The sequence below is a fragment of the Heterocephalus glaber genome, unplaced genomic scaffold (genome assembly GCF_053883595.1).
Source record: "Heterocephalus glaber isolate CG9 unplaced genomic scaffold, H.glaber_assembly_v1.0 deba00000071, whole genome shotgun sequence".
In the NCBI taxonomy this organism is placed as follows: domain Eukaryota; kingdom Metazoa; phylum Chordata; class Mammalia; order Rodentia; family Bathyergidae; genus Heterocephalus; species Heterocephalus glaber.
In genome coordinates, this window is record NW_028258137.1 from 18,679,336 (window position 1) to 18,704,089 (window position 24,754).

At 44.1% G+C, this 24,754-nt stretch overlaps 2 protein-coding genes across 8 annotated transcripts in view; one reads left to right on the forward strand and one right to left on the reverse strand.

Moving 5' to 3' along the window:
• Positions 1-384: 384 nt before the first annotated feature.
• Tppp3 (tubulin polymerization promoting protein family member 3) lies at positions 385-4,031 on the forward strand. Its single transcript, XM_004843037.4, has 4 exons — positions 385-572; positions 2,904-3,097; positions 3,210-3,363; positions 3,480-4,031. Exons 2-4 carry the CDS (start codon positions 2,910-2,912, stop codon positions 3,666-3,668), a joined length of 531 nt encoding a protein of 176 aa, XP_004843094.1. The 5' UTR covers positions 385-572; positions 2,904-2,909; the 3' UTR covers positions 3,669-4,031.
• Positions 4,032-8,544: 4,513 nt separating this feature from the next.
• Positions 8,545-24,754, reverse strand: part of Lrrc36 (leucine rich repeat containing 36) — a 59,822-nt gene continuing 43,612 nt past the window's right edge. For 4 of the 7 annotated variants that reach the window (XM_013071653.3, XM_021256876.2, XM_087205202.1 and 1 more), the window contains 6 exons: positions 24,046-24,335; positions 20,020-20,185; positions 18,888-19,033; positions 17,823-17,946; positions 11,221-11,335; positions 8,545-8,866 (listed from right to left, as the gene is read on the reverse strand). In XM_013071653.3, coding sequence (XP_012927107.3) covers positions 8,635-8,866; positions 11,221-11,335; positions 17,823-17,946; positions 18,888-19,033; positions 20,020-20,185; positions 24,046-24,335 — 1,073 coding nt within the window. In that variant the 3' untranslated portion in view covers positions 8,545-8,634. Of the gene's footprint in view, positions 8,867-11,220; positions 11,336-14,204; positions 14,382-17,822; positions 17,947-18,887; positions 19,034-20,019; positions 20,186-24,045; positions 24,336-24,754 lie in introns of those variants that run through there. The other 3 variants (XM_087205189.1, XM_087205193.1, XR_002394331.2) reach the window with 3 other exon arrangements.

Consider the following 24,754-nt stretch of genomic DNA (forward strand, 5'->3'; position numbering starts at 1 on the left):
ACCTTTAGCCAACAGCTGTGGTCCCAAGCCATCTGTAGTACCCCGTCCTCGAGGGAAGGGACAATTCTCCCCACCCCCACCCCCCGACTCCGCTCCAGCTCCCAGACGGCCTCCGGTTGGCTCGGGGAAGCTGGGTCTCCCCTGAAGGTTGGGGGCCTGCTTGAACTCTGGGCGAATTCTAGGGTGGGGCCCTTTTCCCTTCGGAGCCACCCGAAGACGTCGAGAAGCAAAACGCGCAGCTCTGAACGCGCGGACTGAGAGGCTGCGGGAAGGGGGGGTCGGTGAGGCTGCTGCGGGAGCTCCATGGCTCGGGGGCGGGGCATGGTGGGCGGGGCCATCGTGACCTTGGTCACTCTCCCGCAGAGACAGCCTCGGAGGCGGGACTCGCCGTCTCTATAGAGACCGAGAAACAGGGGATAATACTGCGGAGCCGCCCCGGCTGCAGTCCCGCCCCGGAGCCGGCAGGGAGCGGAGCTGCGGAGCCGCCTGGTCTCCCGCATCCATCGGTCTGTTCCTGTGTCTTTCTGTCCATCTGAACGCGGGCTGCAGGAGCAGCCAAGAGATTGAAGCCGGTAGGAGACCCGGACGCCGACCACCCTGATCAGTACCCTGCACAAAGAGGGGTGGGCGGGAGCGATTTGAAAGGGGTCCCAACCCCGGATGGTGCAGAGCCGAGGACACAAGCTGAATCGGCCCTACGGCCGGCCGCCCCAAGCATTCCACCCTATTCCCCAGCCCCCACCTCCCTGCTCAGTTGATTGATGACTCCAGCTGTCCCTGCAGGAGGGGACGGGTGGCCTTGGTTTATGGGCGCGGTTGCTCCATCCCTGGCCTGCAGACCTCCTGGGCTACTCGTGACTCTGTTCCACCTGAACAGCCGAGAAATAACCAAGAATCCGTCTTTCCACAGACAGGAGTGAGCACTGGACCCAGGAGTCTCCCAGCCCCTTGAGACAAGCATCCTGTGGTACCCAAGCTCCCCTGAACAATACTATGTTTAGTAAACTGAGTACAGGGCATTGGGCCCTTGGTGGGAGATATCACCTAGGGAGAGAAAATGGGAGTGCAGTGCCAACTAGGACTGTGGTCTCACAGAAGACCCTGAAACTTAGAGATGGATCAGTGTGGTCACCAGGAAGGGGCTCTTAGCGTCAAAGCCAGTGGTACAGGAAGAGGGGGGAGCTGGGCAGGGGCCCAGGCTGTGGTCACTAGAGGCTTTCCTATAAGAGGCACCAATAAAGATGGTGGCTGAGACCGAGGGTGTGGTCAGGAGGCTGCAGTGGTGGCACGGGTCACTGGGTCCAGAAATATCAGAATGCAGGTTGAGTACTGGGGTGCTTCAGTACAGGGCTGAGTGTGGTCAGAGGGTGTGGTACAAAGTGAGGTGCTGAGGGTGTGGTCAGGCCATGATAAGGGTTTCAGTTATGTGAGGGCCTGCATTGCTGGGTCTGGCTAGGGGGTTTCAGTAAGGGCTGCAGAGTGTGGATGGGGAGGCTGCAGTGGGTTGCAGGTGTGTGCTCAGGGAGCCCCCAGTACCAGGCTGTGCTCCTGGCTGAGGGTGTGGTCAAGGGACTGCACTGGAGGCCTATGGGTGAGGGACACTTTTGGGCAGGGTATTACGGAGAGTATTACTGAGGATCTCAGTGTGGGTCTGCTAAAGCCTGTTGGGGTGGAAGCTGAGGGAAGGGTCAGGCCCTTAGGCCCAAGGCTGTGGGTGTGGACAAGGGAGCTGCAGTGCAGGCCTGTGTGTGTGGCCAGGGGTACAAGGCCGAGGGCATGGAGGGCTGGGGCTGTGTGCATATAGGTTGTGTGAATGTGGACTCATGTGGCCATGTTCAGGGTGTGGTAGGGGACCTCAGTGGAGGGCTGAGGTGTAGACAGAGGGACCTGGCTTCAGTGGAAGATCACAGTGCCAAGGCCATGGTCCCACTTGCCAGCCTGCCTCTTGGGGCTGATTACTTACTGTACAACCTCCACCAAGGCTACCCCAGATCTCCTGCTCCTCCTAAACTCCATAGACTGGGAGGCTACAGACCCAATGGGTGGCAAGGGGCCAGAAAGCCATGGTTGTGCCGTAGGCACAGGGAGTGCTGTGTGCTCCACCCGTGGGCCCCTGCTCCCCAGCCCAGCCCAGCCCAGCCCAGCAGCACTGGGAGCTTCTCTCTGAGCCGCCCTGACACCATCTTGCCCTTAGCAACATTCTCCAAGCAGCACCACCCTCCCTTAGCAACTGTCTCCAGGCTTCACAAACTGTGGCCAGGCCAGCCCCAAGCTCCCGCTCCCCTCATGTTTTTGTTTAACAGCAAATAGTAACAAGGTCCCGGCTGGGCCAGCTGCACCCCTGCCTAAGGCATGCACTGCTGCCTGTGCTGTCTCCCTTCTCAGGCCTGGCTTAGGTCTTGCTGGGTCTTTATGACCCTTACAGAGACACTGTCCTTGCTAAATACCTGCCCAGTCAGCACCCTGGCCCTGACTCAGCTTGGCATAGAGCTTCCAGGGAGGGGGGCCTGTTCTGCCACCCTCACTTCTACCCAAGCAGGCCTTGTGCCAGGGCCAGACAAAGCCATGTCCCAGCTGCTGCCCTCATAGTCTTTGTGGACAGTGCCACTCTGTTTCTAGCCTGGTGTGGGCATCGTGATTTCATCTTCAAAGATCTACTCGGAGCCAGGGCTGGCACTAAATGACAAGACATTTCCTCTCAGGGCTCTTGTACAGGGTCTGGGGTCCTGGCAGATACTCAGCACTCCCGCCTCTCCCCAGGCAGCCCTAACACCGAATCTGAGGGTCTGTAGCAGAAGTGCTGCCAACTCAGGCCCTGCTGGTCTTGAGGTGGAGGCAAGGATGTTTTGGGCTTTGGGCGGCAGGGAGGTTGGCTAGGAAGTGACCAAGGTGGGTCCCCACAGGTTGGCATGGCAGAGAGCACAGATGTAGCTGGGCTGCAGGAGAGCTTCCGAAAGTTTGCCATTCATGGCGACCCCAAGGCAAGCGGACAAGAGATGAATGGCAAGAACTGGGCCAAGCTGTGCAAGGACTGCAAGGTGGCTGATGGAAAGGCTGTGACAGGGACCGATGTTGACATCGTCTTCTCCAAAGTCAAGTGAGCCCTAGGCAGCCCTTGATTCTCATGTTCCCAGAGGGTGGGGTGTTGGGGCTAGAACCAGGGAGGACACGAGAAGAGAGAACACTCATCATGCCCATGTGCCTGGCAGGGGGAAGTCAGCTCGTGTCATCAACTATGAGGAGTTCAAGAAGGCCCTGGAAGAGCTGGCCCCCAAGCGATTCAAGGGAAAGAGCAAGGAGGAGGCCTTCGATGCTATCTGCCAGCTGGTGGCAGGCAAGGAACCAGCCAACTTGGGCGTCACTGTAAGTGCCCTGCTAGGCTCTGTTGGCCACTGAGGGGTTGTGGGGAATTTTCACTGGGGGTGGGAAGGGGCCAAGCTCCCTTACCGAGAACCTCTGGGGGAACTCTGTCCAAACAGAAAGCAAAAACAGGGGGTGCTGTGGAACGGCTGACTGACACTAGCAAGTACACTGGCTCCCACAAAGAGCGCTTCGATGAGAGCGGCAAGGGCAAGGGCATTGCCGGACGGCAGGACATCCTGGACGACAGTGGCTATGTGAGCGCCTACAAGAATGCAGGCACCTATGATGCTAAGGTGAAGAAGTGAGGCCTGGGAAGGCCCCAGTGCAGCTGCCCCTGCCAGGGGCTCAGGCCTGGGCTTATGGGGTACGTGGAGCAAGAAAGCCTGGTTTCTTCCCTGCTGGATCTGCCACCCAGCGCTTCCTGCCCAGCCCCACAGGGCCAGCTAGCCCACCAGGCCTCTGACCCAGACTTCTCTGCATCCCCTTCCTCCTTCTCCTGCCTCCTGGACTCCTCTCTGTCTGGGAACAGTCTGTGCCTATAGCCTCACCACCCCAGCCTGACCCAGGCATGGCTGATCCCTGCCTGCTTGCCTCATATTTAAGCTGCTGCTCTGGCCAAGTGCCTAATTTGTTCCCAGACCTCAATAAAGACACCTTTTGTACCAGTATGGCCCGGTTGGGTAATGACGGTCACATCTCAGTGCTCCCTTCAGTACCATCACTCCCTGCTGATCTCCCCCCCATTCCACTGGCTACCCTGCCTGGAAAGAAAGGCACACGAGTCCTCTTCCATTAGTGCAGAGCTAGACCGCTCGAGATGCCCCTGAGAGAAATGCAAAGACTTTAAACTGGGCCCTGACCTGGAGCCTGATGTCATAGCCTGTCTCTCTGCACAACAGCAGGAGGATGAGACAGCGACTTGGCCTGGGCCACGCCTTAGCATAGACCTCAGTGCCAGGCCTAGCTCTAAGCCTGCCAACAGAGGGCTACCAAGCCAAGAACCTCAGAAAACTCAGGACCAAGAGGAACCTGAGAGAGTACATAGTTCAACTCTTTAAAATTTTTTTTTATTTTTTGGTTTTTGAGATGGGGTCTCGCTATGTAGTTCAGGCTGGCCTTGAACTCCCAGTGATCCTTTTGCCTCAGACTCCCAAGTGCTGGGATTATGGTGTGTGCCACCATACCCAGATCAACTCCCTCATTTTATAGCTGAGGAAACCAAGGCCCAGAAAGGGAAGGGGTTTCTGCATAGGAAGCTGGACCATGCCTCTTGCCTCCAGGCCAGGCTTTCCTAGTACAGTGAGCCTCAACACTGATTTGCAAAAGTGGGGCTGGATGGCCAGTGACAGCCTGGCACATTGTGCTGGTCACGTTGGTGGCCAGGGGACTGTACGTTCACCACCCAGGTGAGGCGGGTAGTGCCTCATTGGTCCTCAGGGCTTTTGGGAGTTTGCAGATCCTCTCTCTGAGGCCCTGGGTGTTGGGCCAGAGCTATTTCCAAGCCTGAGGCTTTGGTGCCAACTTCCATTCTGCTATGACAAGGGAACTAATGGGACCTAGGACCTAATCAGCAGAGGGTAGCTCCCAAGGGTTCCAGAAAAGGCTTCAAAGACACACATTCATGAATACTCACCCTCTTTCCTGACCCTGATACAAGGTAAAGAAGGGCAACTGAGGTTAGGCCTTGGGCCTAACCACTTAGGATGAGACGTATAGAAAAAGAGGGTGGCTTGGACAGAAGAGGTCAGGTGGGAAGCAGAAGCCCACCCTCCCAGCTGGGGCAGCAGGCTCCTCCCTGGGCGCTTGGGAGGCTAAGGAGTTCAGAGAGCTCTGCCTTGCCCACCAGCAGAAGAGTGATCCTCCTAGCCTTGGGGAATCTGAATTGAAAGCAGAGAGAGAGAGGAGAGAGAGAGGAGAGAGAGAGGAGAGAGAGAGGAGAGAGAGAGGAGAGAGAGAGGAGAGAGAGAGGAGAGGAGGGAGGGAGGGAGAGAGAGAGAGAGAGAGAGAGAGAGAGAGAGAGAGAGAGAGAGACTCTCACCTTGTGGCTTTCGCTTACTGACAGATCCTTATCATGAACCAAGTTTACCTGTCTAGACCGGGCCAAGTTCCCACCTGTGGATGGCAGGGGAAGGGGCCCACAATCTGGAGGAGAGCAGTGACTTGTCCATTCCTGGAACTGGTTGTGTGGCTTGGAGGAACCCAGAGACAGAACAGGCTGAACCCCCAAACTCTGTGGGAATAAAGCCTCCTGTTCTTAAAAACCCATATGGAGTCTGAGATCAAGGCCCACCACGGGCCAGAAAGGCCCTTAGAGACCAAAAGGGTCTGGCAGAATCTGGTGCATGGCAGCCAATGGCCAACACCACTGCTGCTCCAGCTGTGTGCTTCTCCCCTAAGCCTCCTGGTGGCCCAAAGCCTTGGGTACTCTCACTAGTAAAGCCAGGTTGGCAGGGAAGGATGGCTAAGATTTGTGGGATGGAGCACTAAAACTATACACAGTGGGAAGCCCAAGCCTGTCAGAGTGGTCCTGCCCCCGCCCCAGCTCAGAACTTCCCTGAGGACCATTTCTACCCCAAACTTATCTTCTCTCTCCTGCTAGTGCCAGGCTGAGGTGAAGAACTCTTTTCCTTTTTTTTTTTTTTCCCTGGTACTGGGGATCAAAATCAAGATCTTGCATTTGCCAGGAAGCCATGGTGCCACTGAGCCACGTCCCTGGCCCTCTTTTACTTTATTTTTTTCACTTCAGGGGTCTTCTGTGTCCTGTGTTGGGTCCAGTTAGCCCCACAGGGTGACAACTCTTTGCCATTTCCCTACCCTTACCTTCAGGACTAAGAGCCACACAGGGAAAATCAGAACTGAAGAGGAGCTGGCCTGGGCCAGTGCCAGCCACTTAGGGTGACAAAGGGAAAAGGCGGGGAAGGTGATTCTGGCTGGGTTAGGCTCTTTACTCCTACCTAGGGGTGCTCTGAGAGCACATTTCGGGGCTGCCATTATCAGATGTTCACACTAGAAGCAGGAAGGGCTGGGGCAGTAGGAAGAAGTGGGTTATCCCTGCACCCCTTGATGATCTGCCCAGTAGGTCTGCTTAGAAGGCTGCCTCATCCCTGAAATGTGACAACTCAAGGTTTTGAGGCCACCAGTCAATATTTAGGCAAAACTTTGGCAGGCTGGGGATTTAGCTCAGTGGCACTGAACCAGCCTGGCAAGTACAAGATCCTGAGTTTGATCCCCAGTACCAGGAAAAAAAAAAGGCTCTTTGGAGGTCTCTCAAAGGGACAAGGACAGGCTGAGGAGAGAGGCAGGGTAGGTCAGGGAGGTTGTTCTCACTGTCATTTCTCACACCAGCTGCCTAGAGCACACAGATCAAAGACACTCATGGTTCCTCTGTCCAGCGCCCTCTTGGGAAGACACACAAAATCCAGAGGTCCTGTAACTCAGACAGGTCGGGGTCTTATGATTCATTTGCATGACAAAAAGTGTCCTTTCCTGCACAGCATCTGAGGCAGGGGACAATTGAGTGTCTAATCCTCCCACCTCCTCTCTCTCTGATGTGGTCCTGAAGGTGAAGTAACATTGAATAGGTGGACAGTCTTTCACCTTCTGCACTCTCCAGCAACATCAGCTACCTAGGAGAAACCTGAAGCAGAAGCCTACCTAAAACCATTTGCATTATCTTTCCTGTTCAGTTGGGATTAAGAAATGCAGCATAGCTGGGTATGGTGGTGCACACCTATAATCCTAGCCCTCTGAGGCTGAGGCAGAAGGATTGCAAGTTTAAACCCAGCCTGGGCAACCTAGCTACCTAGCAAGACTCTATCTCAAGGGGCGGGGGCTGGGGGCTGGGGGTGTAGGTCAGTGTAAAGGGCCTGGATTCAGTCCCCTGTACTGAAAAAAAAGAAAAGAAAAAGAAATGTAGGGTATTTGTGTGCAGAATGGATGCTGAGGCCAAGCCGGCGCACATCTCAGTGGGCTGCTCTTGCTGCCTCTCTGCTGTCCAGCTCCTCTTGGGTCCTCCCCTGCCCCCACAGCACCGTGGTCTGTGCTTCACACAAAGCCTCTCAAACTCCTCTGCCACCCCATCTGAAAATCTACAAGGAGCTGCACTCCCACTTCCCTTCTCTCAAGCCCCTTGGTTCCCTGAAATCACTGTGTCCCTGCCCCATTCCTGGCCTGCACTGCTTCTCTCTGAAGTCTGTCCCACCGCTCTTGCCCTAGGCTTCATGCTTTGCCTAGTACTATACTAGTACTGCCCATCTACTTATTCCAAGTCTCAGCTGAATGTTCTCTGGGGACATTTTCCTGACATTGGCTAGAAAGGGTCACCAGTTACCTGTTCTCATGATGACATGTCCCACCTCATCTATGCCCTGGGAGTCCTCTGGGGGCTTCAGACTCTGCACTGGCCTGGGAAGTTCTGCTTCTCTCTCCCTGTTACCATCCTACTCTTTTGCCAGCTTCGACTTGCACACCACTGGATCTCTCTCTCTCTTTCTCTCTCAAATCTTTTTCTTTGGAGCGTTCTGTGTGTGTGTGTGTGTGTGTGTGTGTGTGTGTGTGTGTGTGTGTGTATGTGTGTCTGTATGTGTGTGTGTGGGTGTGTGTTATTGGGGCCTGAACCCAGGGCCTTCTCACTGAGCTACATCCCAAGCTTTTTTTCATTTTAAAAAAAATTTTGAGACTCTAAATTGCTCAGGCATGGCTCAAATTTGCAGCCTCCTGCTTCAGCCTCCCACAGTGCTAGGATTACAGGCATATACCACCACACCCATCTTGGAGCTTCTGTGTAGACCTGTTTGGTACCAATTCCAAGCTTCAGGCTCCATCATATGAGTCTGTGCTTTTCTCCCTAATTAAACTGTGGGCTGCTCCAGAGCAGATGCCTGATACTGTCACCTTTTTGCTGTGTCAGGGGAAAACCCCAAACACACTTAGTGAATCAATTCATAGTCTCTAAAATGTCTTCTAACACAAAAGACACCTGAGAGTTCTTTTTCTACCACATAGTTTCAAATGACAGTGCAGGGAAGTGTCCAATGTTTTTTCTTTTCTGACATTTTCAGTCAAATGTTTCTGTGTGATATGATGCTTAGGACTAAGTGCCAACAATTTGTGTAGGCAGAAGGAAAAAATGACTCACTGGGAGCAGATAAACAGAGAAATAAAAAGGAAAATACAATATAATCAGAATAAGATTTTTCTTAATCTTGGGGAGTAAACACTACCACACTGATGTCAATGGCCTCCATGGACAGGAGGCGGCTGTGAAGGTGTTCAATGGTAGCTCCACAAACTAGGCTCTGGGGCAGCTTCTGAGACACTCTGTATTAGATACTGACCCGTGTCGTGTGCCACTGGTGAGGAGGAAGACAGAGTGCTTTTCCCAAAGGGCGACGATCTCCCCAAATGATGACTCTTCTCAGGGGGCAGGAGTGCTTTCCCAGAATAACCTTTTTGCTCTTTATTCAGCAGCTGCAGCAGATACTCATTAGTTAACACCAGGGATCTGAGGCCCGGGGGGAAAAAGACAGGCATGAAATCACAAAAGCAAAGTAGAAGCCTTTCAGGTCTGAAAGGTTTGCTAAAGATAAATGAAAAATGAAATAATGTCCTTCAACAGAATTGTCCAATTCACGAGTGGGTATTTTAAAAACTGACCTACAGTGTCTTCATTACAACTGTTTGATTGCATTCCAGACTGACTGAAGTGATAATACATTTCACATTTTAAAGAGTGGTTATTCTATATGTTCCAAAGCACTTTTGTGATGAGGTAAGTAGAAACACTCAAACACTGGCTCCTGATCAGGCCCCTCATTTCTACCCCAAATCATAACTTCTAATCTATGCTGCTCTCTACAACTAATGGTGCTAGCCATGACTATGTTCTCGGATTCTACATTACTATGTAATGTTAAAAGCCATCTGGATATTGGCAAAGAATGATGTATACATAACGCTGTTCATTATAGTACTATTTTGTTTTTGTTTGGTGCTGGGGATTGAACCCAGGGCCTTGCAGAACTAAGCACACACTGTCCCACTGAGCCACATCTCCAGCCCCTATAGTACTATTTTTCACAGCCAAATACTGTTAACCTAAACGTCCATAGACATTACTACAGGGCTAATTTAACTATACAATTATACAATGGAGTACTATGCAGCTATAAAAAGGAATGAGAAAGAACTCTTTAGACCACAGTGGATTGATTTCCAAGATAAAATGTTAAAGCAACAAATATCCTTTTATATAATAAAGGGGGCACACAATAGCTACAACAGAAGGCTAGTGGGAAAGAAGGAAAGATAGAAGAGACAGAAAAGGGAGCTGGATTTTTCTGAACTATATTTGACTTTGGGACAGTGCAATCATTTTTACATAATTATATAGACAAGATTAAATAAAAATAGTACAACTCACTAAGAACCAAGAGCAAAATGAAACAAATGAGCCAATATACCAAGTTAATGGTTTAACAATACACAGAATAGGGCTGGGGATTTAGCTCAGTGGTTTCGCTGCCTTCTGCGCAAGGGCAAAGACCCGAGTTTGATCTCCGGTACCAAAACAACCCCAAAAAACGCAACAATACACAGAATAATTGTTTTGGTTTTGGTTTTGGTTTTGTGAAACAGAGTCTCACTACGTAGTTCAGGCTGGCCTTGAACTTGTGGTGATCCTCCTGCCTCAGCCTCCTGAGGGCTGGGATTACAGACACGTGCCACTGTGCCAGGCAGAAGAATTGTTTTGAGTTAATTTAAAATGTAGTATTTTGACTCTGCATCCCTGAAGAGAGATATTCTAATGTTCTCACAGTGTGGCCTCAAGGTCAGCATCATCAGCAGAACCTGAGAGCTTACTAGAAATGCAGATCTTCAGTTCCCAAGACAAACTGCTGAGTCAGAGGTGGGGGTCGGGGAGGGGAGTCCAGCAATCTACATTTTCACAAGTCTTTCAGGTAATTCTGATACAAACCCAAGTTTGCAAACCATCCCTTCATGCTATTGTTTACTTTTGTAATGCTTGAAATAATTGTAAAGAAAAAATTTTTAAAAAAAGCTACCTAGTCGAGATCTGGAGCTAATCCTCTGAAGATGAAGCTGTTCCAGTAAAAATTAGTGGTGACGGTTGGGGCTGAAGGTTTGAAGGATGAGATGCTTGCTTATATTTAAATGTCATTGGAAATTCCAGTAAAGGTAGATTGGCAAACCAAAATCTCAAGGGACCAGGGATTTAGCTCAGTGGCACCATGTCTGCCTCACAATTGCAATCTCCTGAGTTCACTTCCCAGTACTAAAAAACTAAAAAAAAACAACAAAAAAAAAACCAAGGGCTTCCCTAGAATTGTTAATGGTCTGGAGGTCCCGGCTCCCCATATTTTTCTGCTTGCATCCTAAGAGCACTCTTCTGTGAAGAGCTTGATGCTACTGAGCACCTGTGAAGAGCCCACATACTTTGGATTGTTTCCCTACCACTCTCTGCTGAGAGCTCTTGGTGCATCTTCTGTGACCAATAACAGACAAGCATTTTCCAGAGGAGCTAGGTGCCTGATTTTAAGGGTACAAGGTGACCAGAGTTAGCTGGCCCAAATAAAGGTCCTCCTAGATCCAGTGAGAAACTAATTATTGAGGTGTTGCCCCATGAATGCCAGCAAAGATGGTTAGTCCCTGGCGTATGAAAGCAGTTGTAGGAGCAGTGTTTGATCCCTGAGCTAAGTGGCCAGGTACAGGAGGTCTACATACACTGCAGTTAATTTGCAAAGGGTATAGATATATCAACTTTCCAGGTGAAGCAAAGGAGAGATAAAGCAAAGTAAGTATCTGTTCTAGAAACCCACTAGCCAGACCCTTTCCTACCTCTGACTTTCATGAAGAAGGGCAATCGTCTCCTCCACCTTTTTCAGCTGGGCAAGCTCCTGGTTCAGGCAAGCCACCTGCATGGTCAGCTGTTGGTTTTTGTGTAGAATATCATCTACAAAGGATACAGGAGCCAGAGTCAGAAGTGAGCAGAATTATAAGCTACTTGTCTTTGAGCAGATCTTAAGTACAGTCTTCAGATGACGCCTTGAGAATTGAGGGCCCCACCGCACTTGCTGTCACATCCCACTGACCACTCCCTTCCTCAAAGACAGGAGTTATAGTGGCAAGAATGTGGGGTTTGGCAACAGATCTGAATTAAAATTCAACCACTTACTATCACATATGTCAGTTCTTTCTGAGTTTCACTAGGGGTAATAACCCTGCTCCACAGCACCACTAGGAGGATTCAGTGACACACATGTCCTCACTTAGCACAGGCAGACAACAGGTATTAAGGCTCCTGTATTCTCCATTTCAGCTTGTGAATGTATGCCCTTCACATCCCACATACTTTGTGAAAATACCTTTGTGAAAACACCTACATACTTTGTGAAAACTGTGTCAAGCACATAGTAATAACTCAATGAGGGCTTGTAGAAACTTAGTTTGTGGCCAAGACATTCATACCTACTTTCCCAAATATGCTACCAGTGCCTGCAATATTGAGGTAGGTAAAAGCACAGGAACTCTGGTCCTAAGGGAGATGGTCTTCTAGAATAATGCTCTCTCTCTCTGACTGGGTGTGTGTGTGTATGTGTTATTGGGAATTTAACCCAAGGTTTCACATATGGTAGGCAAGTCCTGTACCACTGAGCTACATCGCAGCCCTAGAATAATGCTTCTTAAGCATTAATATGCTTAAAAATCTCCTGGGGATCTTGTCAAAAAACCAGTAGGTTTGATGAGAGGTACAACAGGCTACCTAACAAGCTCTCAGGTGATGCTAATGTGGGTCACATTTCAAGCAGCAAGGTTCTGGAAGGTGGAAAACAGGGCTGCAACAGTCATACTTGTTATGGCTGATTGAAAGTAAGGATCTTGTGGACAAAGACTTATTTTCAGAGTAGGTAAATGTAGACTAATGTTTTTTGATTATTCAAGCTTGTGTGTATCAGCACTGAGATTTAACAGTGGAAATTCAATACTTCCAAATTAATTCTCTCATATCAATCTAAATCTCAGCAATAATTTGCTCAGGAGAGCTGAGCTAGAGGTTTAAAATGCAAAGCAGACTGTATCTAAAATATGGCCTATGTTAATAATAATACAGTATGAATCAAGGCTTAATCCAGGTATGGTGGTGGACACCTATAATTCTAGCAATTGGAAGGCTGAGGTAGGCGGATTACGACTGAGGTTGAGGCCAACCTGGGGTATAGTGTGTTCAAGGCGCCTCTGAACTAATAGTGAGACCCTGGAGAGAGAGAGAGAGAGAGAGAGAGAGAGAGAGAGAGAGAGAGAGAGAGAGAGAGGGAGAGAGAGAGAGGGAGAGAGACTGAGACTTAAACGATATATTATTTTTTCACTTATACAATGGAAAAATTTTAAAAATAATGTTTGCAAAGATGGAGTGAAAAAGGGCATCCAAGCACAGTGGTGATGTGAGTGTAGGTTGAAACCACCTTTCTTGGGAGTGATTTGGGGATGTGTAACAAAAGTCTCAAAAATGTCCATATCCTTTGACCCACCAATTATACTTCTAGGAATATTTCCTATGAAGACAGCCTGAAATGTACATAAAAATTTAAGTGTATAGATATTAATAATAGCATTATTTATCATAATACAACTATTAGGACTTGGCTTAACCAGTAGAGAAGATGACTTCAAAGAAGCATTTTCATTCTAGGGTCACTTCTTCCACTTTAGGTCTTTCTTTTGAATGTTCATAAATTCTTTAGAATTAGTTGTATTTTCTCTATTATTATATTTATAATAAACCTTATTATAAATAATGGAAGCTTTATTTATAATATCAACCAGGAAAAATTATATAGTAGACTGGAGAGATAAACATGGTATATTTATTTGATATTGTAGGACTTGCCTATGCCATTAAATTAGTAACATTAGGGTTTGTCAATTTTGTTTATTCTTTTGAAGAACCAACTCTTGGGTTTATTGATTTTTTTGTATTGTTCTCTTAGTCTCCATTGCATTGATTTCTGCCCTCATCTTTATAATTTCCCCCTTTCTATGGGCTTTGGGTTTGTCCTGCTCTTCTTTTTCTAGAAGCTTGAGGTTCAGCATCAGGTTGTTTAATTGGGCTCAGTCTGTTTTCCTAATATGGGTATTCACTGCTATGAATTTCCCTCATAAGACTGCTTTCATTGTGTCCCATAGATTCTGATATGTTGTATTGTCATTGTCATTTAATTGAAGGAACTGTCTGATTTCTTCTTTAATCTTCTCTGTGACCTATTGGTTATTCAGAAGTGTGTTGTTCAATTTCCATGTATTTATGAAATTTTTGCAGTTTCTTTTGCTATTTATCTCCAATTTCATCGCACTATGGTCTGATAATATACAGGGGATAACTTCAATTCCTTTGCACTTACCTAAATATGTTCTATGAGCAAGTATGTGGTCTATTTTAGAGAGCAACCCATGTGCAGCTGAAAAGAATGTGTATTCTGATTTTGTGGGGTGGAACACTCTGTAAACATCTGTTAAATTCATTTGTTCAAGAGTTTGAACCCTTAGCCCTTAGCCCTTAGCCAACCTTATTAGAAAAAGGAAAAAAAAGGCCCAAATCCATGCAATTAGGAATAAAAAGGATGAAATTGCAACAGACCCGGCAGAAATCCAGAGGATCATCATTACGTACTTTGAGAACCTATACGCCAATAAGATGGGAAACACAGAAGAAATGGACAGATTCCTAGATACGTATGAATTACCAAAGTTGAACGAAGAAGACCTAAAAATTCTAAACAACCCAATATCAATCAATGAAATTGAAAATGTAATTAAAAACTTACCAACAAAGAAAAGCCTGGGTCCTGATGGCTTCACCGCTGAAATCTACAAGACATTTAGAGAGGAACTACTGCCACTACTGTTCAAACTCTTCAATGAAATTGAAAGGGAAGCAGTACTTCTGAATTCTTTCCTGGAAGCAAGTATCATCTTCATCTCCAAAGCAGAGAAAGACCCAACTGAAAAAGAGAACTATAGGCCAATCTCACTAATGAACATAGATGCAAAAATCCTTAATAAGATGGTGGCAAATAGAACGCAGAAGATCATCAGGAAGATCATACACCCTTAACCAAGTGGGATTCATCCCAGGGATGCAGGGATGGTTCAACATACACAAATCAATAAATGTAATACACTATATCAATAGAGCCAAAGAGAAAAACCATATGATCACCTCAATAGATGCAGAAAAAGCATTTGACAAAATCCAACATGCATTTATGATAAAAACCCTACAAAAAATTGGAATAGACAGTCTCTATCTCAATCTGATAAAAGCCATCTATGAAAAACCAACAGCCAATGTCATACTAAATGGTCAAAAACTGAAATCCTTCACACTAAAATCAGGAACAAGACAAGGATGTCCACTATCACCACTCTTGTTCAATATAGTTTTGGAAACATTAGCCATAGCAATTAGACAAGAGAAAGAAATAAAAGGAATAAAAATAGGAAATGAAGAAGTCAAATTGTCATTATTTGCAGATGATATGATACTCTCTATAGAAGACCCCAAGAACTCCACCAAAAGTCTTCTATACTTAATAACCAAAGTCAGTAAAGTAGCTAGATACAACGTCAACATACAAAAATCAATAGCTTTCCTCTATATGAACAACAGACTCACTGAGAGAGAAATAGGGCAAACAATTCCTTTCACAATAGCATCCAAAAAACTGAAATACCTAGGAATCAACCTAACAAAAGAAATCAAAGACTTCTTCTCTGAAAACTATAGCACTTTGAATAGAGAGATTGAAGATGATCTCAGAAAATGGAAAGACACCCCTTGCTCCTTGTTAGGAAGGATCAACATAGTGAAAATGGCCATACTTCCAAAACTGCTATATAGATTCAATGCAATCCCAATTGAAATCCCAGCAGCATACTTCATGGACCTTGAGAAAACAATCCAAAAATTCATTTGGAACAAGAAGAGACCCAGAATAGCAAAAACAATTGTAAGTAACAGAGACATGGCAGGGGGTATCACAACTCCCAACTTGAAACTATACTACAAAGCTACTGTGATAAAAATAGCATGGTACTGGCAAAGAAACAGACCTGAGGACCAGTGGAACAGATTAGAAGATGCAGAAACAACTCCAGACACACTCAGCCACCTCATCTTTGACAAAGGAGCCAAACACACTCACTGGAAGAAAGATGCCCTCTTTAATAAATGGTGCTGGAGAAATTGGGTTTCAACTCGCCAAAGACTAAAACTAGACCTATATCTCTCGTCATGCACTAAACTAAAATCAAAATGGATTAAAGATCTAAATATTAAAACAGAAATGCTGAACCAGTTGGAACAGAGGTTAGGTAGAACTTTTGAAGACATTGGTGTAGGAAAAGATTTTATGAACAAAACCTCAGTTGCCCATGAACTAGCACAATCAACAAGTAGGATCTCTTCTTACTAAAAAGCTTCTGCACAGCAAGAGAAACCACCAGCAATGTGAAGAGACAACCCACAATGTGGGAAAAAATTTTCATCAGTGGTCCCTCAGTCAAAGGTCTACTATCTTGACTCTATAAAGAACTTAAAAAATTCAGACCTCCCAAATTTAAAGACCCAATCCAAAAATGGGCATCTGAAATGAACAGACATTTTTCACACAAAGAAGTAGAAATGACAAATAAACGCATGAAAAAAAATGTTCACTATCACTGGTCATTTGAGAGATGCAAATGAAAACAATGCTGAGATTCCTCCTCACCCCAGAAAGAATGGCTGCTATCAAGAAATCAACCAATTACAAATGCTGGCGGGGCTGTGGGGAAAGAGCAGCCCTGCTCCACTGCTGGTGGGAGTGTAGACTGGTGCAACCACTGTGGAAATCAGTATGGAGATACCTCAAAGACTTAGGACTGGAAGTCCCATTTGACCCAGCTATTCCCCTGCTGGGTATTTTTCCCAAAGAATTAAGAGAATCATACTAGAGTGATATATATGTGCACCCATGTTCATAGAAGCACAGTTTGTAATAGTTAAAACATGGAAACAGCCCTAATGCCCATCAACTGGAGACTGGATAAAGAAAATGTGGGTTTTTTATAAAATGGAGTACTACTCAGCCATAAAAAATGAGAAATTAAATTGCTAAATGGATGCATATTGAGGTGATACTCTTAAGTGAAATAAATAGGGCACAGATGTGTAAATACTGAATAGTTTCTCTATGTGAGAAACTGAAAGTGTAAATAAGGACTAAAAGGTATAATAGATAATGTGAAATAGGAAGAAAAGGGGCAAAGAGGAGAAGTGGGAGGGGTAGGGGAAAGGAAAGAAAGGAATGGAATTAATACGAGAAAAATGAAAAAAGGAAACAAAGTCTTTGCAAATAGGGAGGGATGGAGGGGTTGAAGGGAGGTCAGGGAAAGGGGGAAAAAAATTAGTAACATTAGGATGTAAAAACCAGAACTGTGATTGGCTGGGTTGAAGAGTGAGGGAAACCAATTACAGAAGAGTATGAGGAAACTTTCTCAGAAAAAAATAGAAATGTTTTGTATTTTGATTAGGATCAAATTTAAAATGTAAATATTTTGTTATATGTAAATTATTTCTTAAAAACCAGGACATAGGGTCGGGGATTTAGCTCAGTGGTTTTGTCGCCTGCTCCACAAGCGCAAGGACCCAAGTTCGATCCCCGGTACCAAAAAAACCAAACCAAAACAAAACAAAAAACACTGTGTGAAAACCAGGACATAATTCTAAATTTTGAGTTAATCATATTTGTACAGATGTAAGTTGGAAGAAAATATACCAAAACAGGGCTGGGGATTTAGCGCAGTGGTTTCCGCCGCCTGCTGTACAAGCACAAGGACCTGAGTTCAATCCCTGGTACCAAAAAAAAAAAAAAAAAAAAGAAAGAAAATATACCAAAACACTACTGGTAGATATTGCCAGATCTTAGGATTATATTTTGCTTATATTTTTCAAACTTCCTATAGAGGATATATTCTACTATTATAATCACAAAAAGCAAGTATTCTCAAAAATAATGGCGAGCTGGGCATGATGGCACACACCTGTAATATCAGCATTTGGAAGGCTGAGGCAGGAGGCTTGCTGTGAATTCGAGGCCAGCATGTGTTACATAGTGAGTTCAAGGCCAGCCTGAACTATGCAATGAAACCCTGTCTCAAAAAGCCAAACCAAATCAAACAGAACAAAAATAATGGCAATAATAACATTTGCATGTTTTTGCTGACAAAGACTTTCATCTGGTAACTCAAGCCACCTGCATTACAATGCTCTGAGGCAAGATGACTATTTCCATGAATTCTCAGGATGAGTAATAACCAAGTAAGCCAAAGGCAGCCATGGTTGGTGAAGCTTATTAAACAGTTCATGCATAGACAGTTGTTTTGGGAAGTCCCACACTTACCGTAAGTATGGGACTGGTGCCCACTCATAATTGAGGTGGCTGCACCTTCCTCCAACTGCTGAACTTTTTCTGACAAAATGAGGTTTTCCTCCAGCACTCTGACCAGTTTTTGCTTTAAACTTTCCTTTAGATCAGAAAACAAAACATCAGTACATTAAGAATCTGAAATCCTGAAAAGTACATGTGTAGGATGAAGGAACTTTTCCTCTCTAGGTGGTGATAAACTGAATGAAGGTCAAATCTGTGTGATGTTCTCACTAGACTTTTACTTTTTTTTGGTACCCAGGATCAAACTCAGGACTTTGTGCTTACGAGGCAGGCGAGGCACCACTGAGCTAAATCCCCCACCCCTCACCAGACTTTTAATTCATTGGTAAAACTACTCAAGTGCAGCAGACAAATTTATCACATGAAGTCATGATCTTTCCTATGGGTTATTCATGTGCTGAGCATATGCAATCATCTACAGTATCTAGTTTCTAGAACTCGGTGTTTGAAAATCCTCTAGTGTTAACCAAAGAGAGAAAAGCCCGGGACTGAGCTCCTTCTTTCTCTCCCAGAGCCAGAAGCCTGATGCTCTAGCATGGCCCTGCTTCTGTGCTCTCAACACCATCAGAAAGGAGGAAGATGAACGGAGGTAGAGACACTTGCTTTCCCTCATTAGGGCCACGCCATAACCACACCCTAACACCTAAGAACATGACCCTAAATATTTTCACTCTAGGACTGTTTTTTTTCCTTCTTCTTCCTCTTCTTTCTTCTTCTTCTCCTTCTCCTTCTTCCCATCCCTTCCCCCAGCCCCTCCCCTTCCCCTTCCTCTTTCTCTTCTTCTTTCCATTTCATATCTTTCTTTAGAATTTTTAGATTAGGACTAGGATGAGGGAACCATCTCTGCAGAAACTCCAAACTATCCTTGTTCTGGAAAGTTCTGTGTTCTTGATTTGTCCAGCCTGACTTTTCCATATTTTGGCTCCGGAGTGTCTTAGGGGCCAGAGCTGTCTTAGTCTGGCTTCTCTGTCTCTTTCTAGTACAGGAGGAAGAATAAGAAAAAGGAGGAAGCCATACCATGTCATTAGGGATGGGCTGCTCAGCCTCCTTCAGGTCACTCTCCCTCCTGTGGAAAGTTTTTGGAGTGTCTTCAGGATGTGGGCGACATCGCTGCTGCAGAGGAGCAGGGACAACCAAAGACAGAAGCAAATCTTGTGCAGGACCTGCCAAAAATTCGGGTTGGGCACATGGGCCAATTTTAAACCCTAAAACACAGACTTCCTAGTCAGTAACTACCAGCTAATTATCTCCTTATTAAGTGGGTATAAGAAACACTTATGAGGGATGAGAAATTATATCCCACATCCTCTGTAGAAGAACAGCAGCAGCCCCCCTGAGTATGTTAGTCTTGAGTCACTGTTTAGTGGCTTCAGGGGCTAATTTCCTACAGGATGGGAGCAATAGGTGAACGTGGGAAGGAAGATAACTGGGCTGTAATATCATCTCCTCTTTGTCCCTTTAGTGTTTTTTGTTTTGCTTTGTTTGTTTTTGGTGCTAGGGATTGAATTTAAGGTCTCTCCTGTGTTAGGAAAGCACTCAGACCTTACAGATTTTTTTACAAAAATTTTTTCCAGTTCAAACAAGTTTCTAGTTTTTACTTAAACTTTTACTAACAAGTAAAAGTTCATTAAATTCTTCTTCCATTAAAAATAAATAAACACATGGAACTGACTTTTGAAAAACTGCTTTTCCCCATGTTTCTAAAAAGTGCTCCCTAAGGAGTCCAGGTGATGCATTTATTTGAGTTTTTCAAATCATAACATTTCAAGGGTCATCTCAGAACTCTGATGGTCAAACCTAGTATCTGTTGCATTCATTACTGACACTTTCCCAAGGATCATAAAATCTTTTTGTAATTATCAGCAGGACTTTATCAGATTCTATATTACATGTGTGATCACTCTATATCTTACCAAAGACTACACACACACAGGCAAATCACAGGAAGGAAGAAAAAAATTTGTACAAAAATAGGGAAGACAAATGTGAGATACATGCAGATTTGTTCACTATGGTGTTTCTGAGAAGTTTTTGGTAAGTGATAGGAAAACAACTTTCCTTGCAAGTTAAGGGGACTATGTGGCTGTTAGAGTACAGAGCTGAAGCAAGGTCAGGCTCTCTTCCAGGAACTGAGAATGTGCCCACTCACCGAGGAACTTCTTGTTGAGGAGCAGGGAGCCAGAGTCACTCCAGTGCTTATCCACAAGCTCCAGGAGCTGTCTGAGGACAGTGGCCACATGGGGGGTTCTGGCAGAGATCGGGGGACTGTGGTTTCCTGGCAAACCATGCAAACTGCCCAGGTCACTACAGAGAGGCTCAAGAAAAAAAAAAACAACCCAACCATTTGTCATTCTTACACAATAAGGGACATAAGAATCCAGACATTTAAAGCATTCATATTTTTTTAAAAAGAAAAAGGAAAGATTTTATTTTTCAGTTTGGATGTGAAAAGCATGTTATTTATGCCCAAGGCAAACATGTAAGATATTCAAGGATAATTTCAAAGGTATCTTCTACCATGATTTTTTGCAGGGATTTTTTTGTTTTTCATTTATTTTTATTTTTTGGTACTAGGGATCGAACTCAGGACCTTGCGCTTGTGAGGCAGGCGGTGGCAACAATGAGCTAAATCCTGGGCCCCTGCAGGGATCTTAATACATTAAAAAACTGTGCTGTTTGACACTGTATCTATGGTTCAATATATTACATAATATAGAAAGATTAAACTGCAGAATATTTAAAAAATACTATATGTCATAAAGTAAAATTGAAAGTAATTTAATAAAAAAATTATAGCTCATAATAAGCTTCTATTATATTAATATATAACATTCTAAATGTAATGCTAAATGTTATTGTTGGACTCAGTACTAAATTTATTATTTAGGAAGAATCATATTTTGTGTACATATAGATAAGCTATAGATAGATCTATATAGTAAAGTTAGCAATTGCTTTTATTCATTCTGACCTGACATTTACATAATTGTGAATTTTATTATACAAATCTACCAATCTTTTCCATAGAGTCTCTTACACTTCAAGAGAGATGATATAAATTAAAAACAACCAAATTATTTCTGAATCTCTAGTCCTTTTGATGAAAAAATTGTGAAAAATTAATTAGCTAATTAAACAACACCAAAGACAATGACATTTATGATTTGAGTTACATAGGTAGCCTCTGATTGTAGGGAAAAGCCTTACAAATGGGATAAAAATTTATTCAATAGATTTGCACTGAGCATTGGTCATGTGTCTTGAATACTGAGTATGGAGTAAACATATGAGGAGGTAAATGATAGGGTCCTTTAAGCAGTTAACAACCTATGGGCATGGTGGTGCAGGCCTGTAATCCAGCACTCTGGACGCCTGAAGCAAGTGGATCACAAGTTAAGCCCTGCCTGGGCAACATAGAGACTTAGTGATATACTCTGATATTCTGAGAAAGAAAGAAAGAAGGAAAGGAAGGAAGGAAGGAAGGAAAGAAAGAAAGAAAGAAAGAAAGAGAGAAAGAAAGGTAGAGAGAGAAATCAAGCCAGCCAGCTTAGAGATAAGGATCAGGGCAAAGTTCTGGGTCTAATCCATAGTACCACAAAAAGTTAACATCTGATTGGGGAGGAAAATCATAGGAAGTCTGGTCATATCACAATGTGACTTTATAGGAACTTGTCAAAAATGAGTATTTACTGTCATGAGTTTTTTGTGGGTTGTAATTTTGTGTGAATGTCATGGAGAAACTTGGAAACATATGAAGCTGGGGATAATTTCTATGAATTTTGAGATAATTTTGTTCTTTTTCATAGGTCTTAATTTTCAGCAAATTATGGTTTATGGTTTTTGGGAAGATTATATGTACATTCTTCTAAAAAAATCTAAAATATAATTTAATTTTGATCAACTAACTTCATAGGTATATTTGTAATTTGTGTCTTGGAAGTTCGTTGGTCAAAATTAAATCTTTTTTTGTTGTTTTTTGAGACAGGGTCTCACTATGTGGTTCAGGCTGGCCTTGAACTCACTATGCAGCCCAGGTTGGCCTCAAACTTGTGGGGATCCTCCTGCCTCAGCCTTCTGAGTGCTGGGATTACAGGCATGCACCACCACTCCTGGCCAAAAATTAAATTTTTGGACCGGAGATTTAGCTCAGTGATTCCACTGCCTGCCTTGCAAGCACAATGACCTGAGTTTGATCCCTGGTACAAAAAAAAAAAATTAAATTTTTAAGTTTTTTTTTTTCCGGTACCGGGGATTGAACTCAGGACCTTGTGCTTGTGAGGCAGGCGCCGGAACCACTGAGCTAAATCCCCAGCCCAAAAATTAAATTTTTAAATCACAAATTCATGTATGGTCTAACTTTGTGCATCATAGGATTTTAAAATAATTTTTCAGTTTTTTTTTCCAGTACCAAAGATCTAGCTCAGGACCTTGCACTTGCAAGGTAGATGCAGTGCCACTGAGCTAAATCTCTCGCCCTAATTTTTCAAATTTTAATCCTCTTTTTAGAAAAATTTTGATGTATCTTTCAGAGATTAGTATGTTTCCTTTATATTTATATTTAGGATTTGGAGGTATAACTCAGTGGAATAATGTATGCCTACTATTCACAAGGCCCTGGGTCCCATACTTAATACCAAAAAAATTTTATATTTTATTCAAATAGCTCTTTCAAAGCTTTCCCTATAAAGAAAATAATATATAACAGGAAGAAAAAAATAGGAGTTAAGATACTCCAGAAAAGTGCATTGAGATTTTAACAATATAACATAATACAGAGGTTAAAATTTCTTAGAATATCTTAGTAGTATGACCTCCTAAATATTCTAAATGTTACTGTTAATACATTAACCCACAGTTAGTGTTTTTGTCTGATAAAACTGGCATTCATGGTTGCGAATGGACCAAAGGGTAAAAATATTACAAGACTGCCCCCTTTGGTGCACAAAAATTATAACCACTTTCTCCAAAGTTCTGAAAACTAAATAGGAAATATTTAAAGAGTTAAAAGCAAAAAACAAAACAACAAAAATCCAACCAAATAGCTCCCCAGAAAATAACCCCCAATAATAACAACAAAACAACTGGAAACTTATCCCAAATGTGCAAAAAGATTTCCAACACCTAAAAACATAAGTGACAAAAAATAACTCTTTTTGACTAAAATATCTTGCTTCCTTATAGGGCAATGGTGGTGAACCTATGGCATGTGTGTCAAAGTGGGCTGTTTGTATCACTAAAAGGTCTAAAAGGTTCTCCATCACTGTTATAGGGCAATAAGTGATCAACTGATAAATGATTCATATAACAAAGGATCATGGGCCCAGATGAAGAGGGTGCCCTGAGAGCTGTGGTTCCTCTAACTAAGGAGAAGGCTTCATGATAGTAGTAAGACCTAGGGAAAAGTTGACAAACAAGAGAAGTAGAAGACATTCTCTGCAAGAAATGTATGCAAAAGCAGGGGCAAAACACATGAGTAAGAACTGATTAATACTGAAGTTCTATTGTGTAAAAGCCATCACACTATGATTTTGTACAAATGAGATATTTTGTATATGTGGGAATCGTTCTTGAATTTTCCATTTATCCTCTGAGCCACTTTCAGCTCAAAATTCCTTAGAAAATCTAATTCATCTGCTTGGTGCTACTCTAGAAAAAAAACTAGAAGCATTTGAATTTCTAAACAAAAAAGTATCTGCTTGCTGCTACTCTAGAAAACAAATTAGACACATTTGAATTTCTAGACAGAAAAGTAAAGCAATGCTTTTACAAGAGCTATTTTAGGTAAGTTATTTGTGGCTGAAAAAACAGTAAACATGATGAGATTCTAAACGTTGATGCTAAAGAGATTAATCTTCAGCCAACTCTGAGCTGCCTGCAATTTTTGTGTTCCTTCCTGATGGTAAACTCTTGTGGACCACTTCTTATCAATGTACTTTCCCACCATGTTTATCCTCTGGAAATAGAACAGTAACAGTCCCCCTGTGATAGAAATGAGAAAGTGGTGGCAGTGAGAAAATGGCTTTCCCAAGGGCAGGAGAATCACAGGCTTTAGCCTGGTAGTATCAGCCACTGGCCTCTGAAAATCCCTTTGAACCTCCACCAACCTCAATAAAACCCCATTCCAGTCTTGAACCTCATGTGTTTCTTGCACACACACAAACACGCCAAGACTTGCCTCGCTGCCTATACCATCTCGGAAACCGTGCTTTAGATTCAGATTGGCAAGGATATTGTCCTTCCGCTTGAATCCTCTCCTCGATGGGCTTAATGACCTCTTGGTCAGAATCTCTCTGTCTTCTGAAGTCCCAGGAGGCAACCGCAATGTCTGAAGAGAGTTTCCCAGGACAGAGTTGTTTGGTAAAGAACCATGTGCTGGTGTTAAATCACCAAGGTTGCTGGATAACTGTTGTTCTACATTGGCCAGCAGAGCAGGGTCACTGTTGAAATGAGTTGTGGCATACAGATCTGTGGAGGAAACAGGCTGGGAGATAATCCTGCCCTTCAATGCCTTCATATTTCACTTTCATCAATACCTAGCCTGGAGTCCAAGTAATAACTACTCCCTAGTACATACCCTCAACTCTATGGATTCTTTCTTTCTCTCTCTTCCTCTGCTTGATAAATCCAGCTGCCCACATGCTTGAGGAATTGCTCCACATGGCAGCAGAGGAACATGGCTAGAGAACAATGTGCATCTGTTTTTGACCTTCCACACTTTAATTCATGGCTAATATCTTATTTGGTCCCTTACTACTACCCAGAAATCCTCATATTACTTGGGTCAACTTACTCTTTTATTCTCTTAGAGGATTATTTCATGTCTCTTTTCTCCTCAAACTCTGACACCATCTCTTTCCCTCTTTTTTCTCAGGTGCTGACCTCTC